This window comes from Schistosoma haematobium, chromosome ZW, assembly GCF_000699445.3.
Source record: "Schistosoma haematobium chromosome ZW, whole genome shotgun sequence".
NCBI lineage: Eukaryota > Metazoa > Platyhelminthes > Trematoda > Strigeidida > Schistosomatidae > Schistosoma > Schistosoma haematobium.
Window position 1 is genome coordinate 1,644,183 of NC_067195.1, and position 10,074 is coordinate 1,654,256.

Sequence of the window (10,074 nt, forward strand, 5' to 3'; positions counted from 1 at the left end):
ATGTTGGTAGATGCAGACTACTTCGTTGGGGTCCGCGTTATTTGAGACTGTGTGACATGGCTCAGAATCGATCACAATGGCGTCGGTGTATACACTCTCTGTCTTCCCTTAAACTAAGAGATTAAAATCGCTTCATATCTTTCTTCCTACGAACTGATTCTTTCGTTCTGAACTATATCCTTACATAAAATCTTTCTTTTATATATTACATAACTACTTTTATGAATCCGGTGTTCATCTTTTTGTGTTAATGAGGTATGGCAACTTGGACCGATGCATATATGTGCCTGGCCCTACGTTGTAGCTGACTGACTGAGGGGTCCACTGCCAGGGAATTCTTACTCACTATCTTCGCGCGGCATCACTATTGTTTACGACATTGAGGGGATGAAAAGTGAATGTCAAACATTTTAATCGGTTTGGTGGATATGAAGGATCCACATAGGGGAGTTGAAAAACCCTCATATCAAACCAATGGTACACATGAGCTCCAGTATTCTAAGGAAATAAATGGCATATGAACCTATTGCTGGTCACCTGCTACTATAGGACTACATCTCCTTAAGTTGCTCCTCTGCCATGTGGATCAGACTTTTAGGTCGAAGGCTCCAGGTATGGTCCCCTAAGAAAATCACCTGCTTCGGTTTGACCACCCGGGCAGTATCCCAACCCTTACACAAATCAAATGATTTATGTGGCGCATGTTTATTTGATACCTTCTTGTACCAATGTTTATGTTTTCAAGTAAGTAAATAAATAAATAAATAGGATACTATGACGAAAACACTTATCCAATTTACTTTGATTTGAAACGATTTCTAATCTCACATTATTTATTTATTTTAACACATAGATATTGATACAAGGAGGCACCAAATACATATGCGTCAAATAAATCACTCGATTTGTGTGAGGGCTATGATATTGCCAGGGTGCCCAAACAGAAGCAGGTGATTTTCTTAGGGGGGCCACACCCGGAGCCTTCGATCTGAAGGTCTGATCCACAAGGCAGTGGAGCAACATAAGGAGATGCAGTCCCATGGTGGTCGGTGACGAACGATCAGTTCATACGCCATTTGTTCCCGCAGGATACTAGAGCCAGTCCATGTGCACCATTGGTTTGGAATTATGGTTATTTTCCAACTCCCCCCAGGTGGACTCTCCATGTCCACCAACCCGGTTAAAGCGCCGGCCGTTCGCTTTTCGTCCTCTCAATTTCGTAAACAACACCCCCGCTACGAGAAGGCAGTGAGTAGAACTTCCCTGGCAGAGGCTATATACGCGTGACCATGTGAGAGCATTTCGAGAGGGAGTGCTAACGCTCCCCACTCTCCGCCGTACCATGGCAATTAATCTACTAAATAAACTACCAATAAATAAGTTGAACGATCTTCATCAAAACTACCTCATACTAAAAATCACTTGTTTTTTCTAAACAGTACAACTTGATGCAAAAGTAAATTATATCATAAGGACCTTGTCAAGTTTCTCATGTTTGTTTGTTTGTTTGTTTTTAAAAAAGAAAAAGTAAATAATATAAATTAAAAAGAATTACTTCATGTGCAATTTTATGAGTAGTAGATTGAGCAATGTCTATTGATATGTGTAGGTATAGTAAATATATCCATAGAAAACCAGTGAAATAATATCAAACAAAACAAAAAAAACGAAAGAAAAAAAAACAACCCATATCCATAATCAGAAAAGGTAACCAGACATAATATATACCACTTAGTAACCGGAAAAAAATATATATCCAAGAGAAAATTAAAATAAACAAATGAATAACATTTAATCAATGGAATCATTCATGTAAAACAGTTTATATATGTATGAGCTTAATTGTATGTTTGAATGTTTCTGTGTGTGTGTGTGTGTCTGTGTTTGCTTGTTTGTTTCTATCAATATGTAAGGAACAGAGATTTTAAAAAAAGGCAAAAAGAGAGGGGGGTAGAGAGAGAGAGAGGGGGGAAAAAACTTTTTTTTTAAACTTTGGAATTTATTGTTGTTTTCTTCATGAAAATAAAAAGATTATTTATAGAATGTTGTTTAATTCTATAATGGAAATGAAAGAAGAAAGAATTATGATTTCAAAGATGATCACAAATAAATTATCTACATGTATATGTATGTATCTAGGATGATATGTTACGCTCTTACATAATACTTTACATTTACTTTTCTCTATAGAGAATTCTCAAGAAGAAGAAGAAGAAGAGGAGGAGAAGGAGAAGGAATAACACGGCTTAGATGCAATCAACATGTAGATAATGCACAAAATTCATTTAGTCTCTATAAACCCATTATATTGAAGGGTACTCAATAGGTCCCCCTTAAGTATAACACAAAATGTTTGATAGAAAAAGAAAAAGCAACAAAACAGTACTAATAGATATCAATAGGAGATATGTCTTTGAACAACAACAAAAAAAGGTTCATTACCTTGTGCTAAATTGATATGAGATTTCAACTCTATATAAATGTGTATATGTATGAAATAAATAGGAATGTATAAACTAGAACAAATAATAAACTGAATACCATTTATATTGTAATTAATCCAACATTCATATCATCATCACTTTCAATTTCTTCATTAATTTGAATTGTTGAATCACCATTAAATCCACTTGTTCTAGTTAATGGATTATGATTATTTGAGGATACAACATTTGTTGTTAATGGATGAGATGATGATGATGATGATAATAATAATTGAGATGGAATATATTGTGATTGAGATTGAGGATAATTTGTTGTTGTTGTTGATGATGATGATAATAATAGTGGTGAACTACGTCCAGTTATTGGAATATTTTTTCGTGGACCATATAAAAGATCAGAACTTTGTGAAAATCTTGAACGTGAAATCTCTCTTGGAACTAAACACATACTTTGATCAGCTGGTCGAATAGTAATAATTAAATTTGAACTATTAGCAACCATCATATCATTGACTTGATCTAATGATTTACCGTAAACTTCAATACCATTCACTTCAATTATTTCATCATTCACAGCTAATAAACCAGTATTATAAGCAATCCCGTCTTCGGCTAGACGAGATATAAAAAAGGCTGGAATAGTTTCATAACCATTTTTAGTATAATATTGAATAGCACCAGTACGAATATTTAAACCGAACTGTTTACCAGGTGAACGGATCAGGCTTACACTAAATAAAGAATTACAAAAATTAGATGGATATATATATATATATATATATATATATATATATATATATATGGACAGAGAATAAAGATCAAGGTAAATCTGTAAACAGTGAAGCGATGCCTTAGTAATTAAGGCACTTAGCATTCAAACAGATCAGAAATTTGAACTTTTTACAACTCATTTATTACGTACAGATTCATTTACTTGACTACAAACCACACTCTAAGTATGTGGGCTAGTGAGTGATACTACATGATTGCCAAACAGAAGTAGCCGGAGCGGGGTTTGGACTTGTAACTTAGTTGCTCAAAATCGAACTTTCTAACCACTGAGTCCTCGTAGATTTGAACACCGCTCCATCTATTTTTTAGTTGTGGAAGCCGGTCAGTATCACTACTCCTCATAACATTAACAGCGTGTTGCTCAAACTCGAAGATACATAAACTAATACTTAACAAATATGTTAGACCATGTGTTGTGCAAAAAGATTGTAGTTGGTATACTTCAGATAAGTGCAACAAGAACAGTTCAAAAAACATCAAAACCACCAAGAAAAGTGATACGAATACTAGTAAAATAAGTTGGTATGAGGTTTTAGACAAAATTTTTCGAAATAGCTGAACCCTAAGTGTACAGAAAATATCAAGAATGAAGTTATAGTTGGACTTAAATAAATCTAATGTTTTGCTCGTCAGCATGGTTTGAGTTTCACTTAGGATTTCACAATACATTTCTTTTTTAACATAGAGGGATGCAAATATATGAGCAAAATACTAGTAAACACAGTATGAAAGGTATAATGACAAAAATTCTCTAGATTTACAAGGTAACAAGGAGTACATTCACGCAACTTTATTCAACTTTAGACCCTGTCAACCGATATAACTTGGAAAGGTAGTTAATTTTTAAATTTTAATCAAAAAGCGTGCGATTGATTTATTGTATTCCTCAGACTAAGATCTGTTGACTTCATAGATTAGGTATGTCTGAAATCTTGAGGAAACTGATGTTAATGGGTGCCAGCTAACACGAGAACTACGTCAAGGAAGGATTCCTGCCAGGTTAATTACACTAATAGCCCCATTAAAACTTGGTAGGTAGAATTCGATCAGTGCACGTAACGATCTTAACCGGAGCAGAAGTGGGTTGAAAGAAATCTAGTAAAGACCAAGTGAAGACATAGCATCAGTCAATGAAGACACGGACTACTAGTTTAAACTAAGAAGAAAAATTAAGGCTTCGTAGCTAGAATCTAAGAGATAATTGTAATTCATAGTTGGAAACAATGGATGAGATTTTGCAAAATCAATAACAGTAGGACAAGTGTACTCGACAGTTAGCCTTCTAGAAACCTTGAATCTTAATATTATTTTATACTTTTCATCCCTATATGTCAGTCCTACTCTCCGGACCACATTGAACATGTATAAATTCTTAGTATCACTATTTCGACTACTTTTTAGACTTCCCCTTACTGTGCTGTGACAATTTGGGTTGGTGCACACTTGAAAGAGGGGAGACATTGTTAGTGACAAATTAGAAATCAAAAACAATTGGCCCCTTTGATAAATTCGGAAAATGCGATGTGAAGACGAAGGTTATCAGAATTATAAGATATATTTGCGCAATACATTCCGAACATCCCGATCATATATATATATATATATATATATATATATATATATATATATATATATATATATATATATATATATATATATATATATATATATATATATATATATATATATTAATACATTGTATATAAAAAGATAAAAGATGGACTAAACAAATTGGGTAGTAAGAAAGATCAATGCAATCGAGGTTCCAGTCTTCGTAAAAGCAAGGCTTCAGTAGACCTCAGTATAGGCCCATGAACATTTTTGTATAACACTACGAAAGCTGACTTAGTATTAACTCTGACTCGTCCCAACCAAGTATTTTGCAATGGAGGGAGATATTTGCTTGGTTTTTGGTCTTGTTTGACCAATGCATTTCAGTATGTGCCCAGCTGCCCTTAATGGGAGGTCACGATTGCTCTTCACTATGTACATTTCCCCATGTACATGAAAATTTGATACCTTTGTTTCTCTTCACTTTCTAATTTGTACAGTTGACCTTTTACCTTTCCACATACATGTTTTTCGAAATGTATAGCACAAATATATCTCAATATCCCGATAAACGTATTCTCATTGTATCACTAACACAATATAAAATTACATGACATTTTGGGGGACAGTTACGTCTTCACGTCCCTCAAGTATGAGCTGTAGGAGCTATGACACTACATCATTGTTTTGACAATTATTCTGTACTATTTTAGCACTTAAAAGGCTGAAACAGAAACGTGGTATCAGTTCAGGAGGTCATGAACTGTTGATTTGAGTCCTGTAATTAGATCCAGACTATCTGAAGGTGGTCGATTCAATAAACACAATCCATGGTTAGAGACTCCGGATGCAATAGATGAAAGTCGATCACAAGGACTCACATGAATTTACTTCTTATTTTCTTATCCATCCTGAATTCCAGCAATCCCTTCTGTTATTTTTATTCTGCTGTGCGAATTGAGATGGCCATTTAGGGCAACACACCCTTGTGCCAAGTTCTATGTAGATGAAATCTCCCACACAATTTATGTTTAATAACTCAGGGAGACAGTTTATATGATGCTATGTGTGGAAATTAAATTCGTGATAACTTACAAGCAGTATAAATGGCATGGACGAGCCGATAGTTATTTAGACAATTGTCTTGAATTCTTATGCATATCAAAAACAGCACGTTTTTGACAAACAAACCAAAGATTATGACTTTAATTAAAGTAACATTGTTCGGATAACTTTCGTAAAGTCTTGCATCACAGATAAACAGTGATTTTTGCGAAGACCCGAAGGCCAAAAAATCTCCAGAATTTTAACGTGTACAGAAAGGATGTGTTTCGACAACTTCAAGCCATCAACTATAGGAAGTTGGATGGGCTTAAGTAAACATTATAAGATGCTATTTGCAAACGATTAAATTCTTACCGTCTTAATGTCCATGGTATAATATCAACATCCAGTATCGATGAGACCAAGTGGAAGTCACTCATAACGCTTATGACAGGTTTTTCAGATCGACGATGTTTCTCACTGCCACCGAAGTTCCGAAGAGTGTCGGCCGCTCCTCGATGTATAAGACCATGTTTAGAAGATTTGTACCCGTAAATTTCTCCATAACTCTCACCTATGCAAGAATAAAGTTATAAGAATCTACACACCTTTTCGCTGAAGTAAAATCCTAAGTAAAGGCTTTGAAGAATTTACAGCCAATTCGAAATTCTTATTATTACTTATCGGTAGTAAATCTGCGTTTTTCGGCTCGACATACTGAATAACAAAAGGGATGTTGAACAACATGTGAATACGTTCAAGTAGGGAATAGAAAGCGTTGTATTGTAGTGTATCCTCTGCCATGAAACTGAATCGCCGGAACTCGGCACCAAACTTTAATGGGAATTATTCTCGTGTTGTATAGAATTACCTTGCTTTTGACTTCTACAAGCCTGCCTGGGTTCATTCTCCAACCAACCTCAAAGCTCGCTCCCAAAGCAATATTCGAAACTGTTCACAGGGTCAAACTTCAAACTTTGCTAAGTCAAATAGAAATATCCTTACTTTTTGGGTCTTAGTGACAGGAGAGCGTATTTGTTTATGGAAAGATATAATCCCTATTTCAATTTTTCTTTAAAAGTGTAGAATTATTATGATTGTTTTAACACATGAATTTTATCGTTTTTAATTACAAATGAGTTAAATTCAACTTAAGAGCCAATTTAGAACGCTCTGTTCAAGAGGATATTACTCATCTTAACAAAGATGTAGAAATTAGGTTTTCTTTAAACAGTAGACATTAACCCATAAATATGATTTTCCAAAACCTTTTTCAAGGTGCGACTAGAACGATTACATCTACTTCCTATCCATCTTATTGTAAGATGAAGGGTGATCTCATGTTACGAACTCATATATAAATAGTGGCTTGACTGCCAAAATGTATTATTTTTGTTTTCTTCAAGAATAGCCATCTTCGAAGTCTTTACAAACAGCTCCTAAAACGTTGACCAAGGAAACTCAGAGTAGTACACTGTTTTTCTCATAGTGGTAAGCAACAAGAACACACTAAATGAGAAAGTGATCTTGACTCCACTGATGAACCCTTTCAAGGCAAATTTAGTTATTAACTGATGTACATACTGTAAAGATTAATACAGACCAACCGTTATACTGTTCTTATGAATGAAGGCTGAGTACTAAGACGTAGAAATGTTCATCGATGAAGGAATAAGTAATTTAAGAGAGACAAGGCGGTGAGTGACCGCTGTTATCTATTGAACTCAAACAAGTATAGTCTTCTATTAAAAGATACAGAAGATAGTTCATTGACTGTCATTTTTCTTGGGCGTTTGGGGTGGGTTGAAATAAACATAATTTGTAAACAATTTCTGTCACCTTTCGTAGTTTTTCGTGGTTCTATGCAATGTATACGAAGATTGCATTGACCAAACACTTTTTTAAATTGACTTCTATTATTACTGTTCACTTTTCTCATGGTATGCTGATTGTGGTTCGTTAAATAAATGTGTTCGTATATACATCAAATTCTGACTTTATTGGCTGCCGTCTTCCAACTGATTGCTAATAATCCTGTTGAGCGCTTTGGCTCATTTCATACAACATAGCCCCCGGTAATTATGCGCGAACGCTTTGAATTTATATATGGCAATCATTGGAACTATTTTTCCCATATTGTCATAATATTGGATACACATTCCTTTCTGTGGATACGCACACTTCTGACGATAACATGTATCTAGTGATGACACTGGTTCCTATTCACACGATCTTTGGAGCTGAACACGTACATCTTGAGATTTAATTCGACATAAAACACTTAGAGGTCAAACTGGCGAACTCGAGGACATGAATCGACAGAGACATTACTCAGACATCCAGGTGTGCTCACGATAACACTACTATCCGCACTAAATATGTGATCCTAAAACTCTACCTGTAAACCTTCTGGGCTTATTTTTAGTCCGGAAGCCGGGTAGTGCGGGGTCAGCGTCCTCATCCCGTGGAAAACAAGCTTGGTAAGAAACCCTAACCAGAATAAACAATTTAAACCACTTAAACTCTGTCTAACAATCGGAGCAACAACTATTATAGGTACATGGAACGTTCGGCAATGTGGTAGACCAGGACCACCAATCAGATATCTACGAAAATGAGCAGATATAACCTATCGGTCCTCACGATAAGTGAAACCCATTGGAGACAACCTGGACAGAAAATATTAGATTCGGAAGATGTTGTTGTACTCCGGACATGAAGAAGGAAATGCTCCTCACACATGTATTTGTACTGATGTTGTCGGAAGAAGCATGGGAAGTGTGTATAAAATAGTTATCTCACGGATCCGGGGACATCAGCGGATCCGCTCAAGCGAAGAATGAGGGAATTACAATTAATGTTGTCCAATGTTAAGCACCCACCAATGATAGCAATGTGGACGATGGAGATCAGTTATATGAGAGGCTGCATTTGATCGTAGCGTAGTGCTCAGTAAAAAGCCTGACCACCCTGATGGGAAAACTGGACGCTTATATCAGAAGGAACGACATCGGGTATCAAGATATCATGGGACGACATGGACTGGGAGGAAGGAACAAGAATGGTAACATATTTACAAACTTGTGTTCACCCAAAAAATAGTTATAGATGATACGGTGTCCCCCCAAAACACACAAAAATATAAAGGGGTATCACCGGGCCAGACTACACATAACCAGGGCGATTATATTTTATTATTAATATTCACGAACGTATTATGGGTACACAAGTGTTGTGAAGAAACCGTTTCGGGTTTCTTCAAAAATACAATAACACACATGTTTCAATAATGTTAGCATTATGTTTGCCACATTTCAAAAAAAAATAGAGAAATTACTGATAATAATAATAAATCAGGTTCTGTAAAATTGATAAGAATATTGAGTTACTTTAAAAACACTAAAACATTCAGGTCAGTGGGAGATTTGAGAACCAGGAGAGGAGCTGACATAGTTCTACATTGTCACCTAGTTGTTGCAAGGATGAATCTGAAGCGAAAGAAGAATTGGACAACTGGACAATCAGTATTACAAAGGCTCAATACAGTGTTCCTTCGAGATACTAACAAACTCGATGAATTCATAATAACTTTCGACAACGGGTTCCAAGCCCTACAAGTCTGCTCAAAGAACATCACAGTACCATGGAGGACAATTGAAAAGGGATCAAAGAAGCACTAACTCCAACGTGTCAGGAGGTTCTAAGCCACAATTAACATCATCATGTGGAACAGATTTCGATCGAAACTCCGGACAAGATTCAGAAAGGAAAGGACAAGAAGGCAGCAACTGACAACAGCTGAACAATAGCAAAGTAAGCCAATGCACAAGCTGAATACACTGAAACAAACAATCAAGTGAAGAAGAGCCTTAGTGTCGACAAGTAGTAATATGTAAAAGACCTAGCGGTGAGAACAAAAAAGCTGCAAAATATGGAAATATGGGACAGAGGTATGATATAAAAAAAAGATAGCTGGGAAATGCTGTAAACTAGGGAGAACAGTCAAGCATATGTAGGGCAAGCCAATCACTGAGGTTCAAGCACATAGGAATAAGTGGAAAGAACACTATGAAAAACTCTTGAAAAGGCCAGTCCAGCTGAACCAACCGGATATCGAAACTACAAACAGACATTTTTACGGAAGAAACTTTACAAGATATCGAGGAAATTAGCATGGCCACTAGACAAATCAAAAGTAGGAAAGTAGCAGGGCCAGAGAACATAACAGCTGAAGCAGTGAATT

At 35.8% G+C, this 10,074-nt stretch overlaps 1 protein-coding gene across 1 annotated transcript; it reads right to left on the reverse strand.

Annotated features, from left to right (window-relative positions):
• Positions 1-1,333: 1,333 nt before the first annotated feature.
• PARD6B (Partitioning defective 6 beta) lies at positions 1,334-6,995 on the reverse strand. Its single transcript, XM_051210162.1, has 5 exons — positions 6,837-6,995; positions 6,703-6,799; positions 6,440-6,665; positions 6,207-6,405; positions 1,334-3,175 (listed from the first exon to the last, which is right to left on the reverse strand). Exons 2-5 carry the CDS (start codon positions 6,736-6,738, stop codon positions 2,545-2,547), a joined length of 1,092 nt encoding a protein of 363 aa, XP_051070128.1. The 5' UTR covers positions 6,739-6,799; positions 6,837-6,995; the 3' UTR covers positions 1,334-2,544.
• Positions 6,996-10,074: the final 3,079 nt, after the last annotated feature.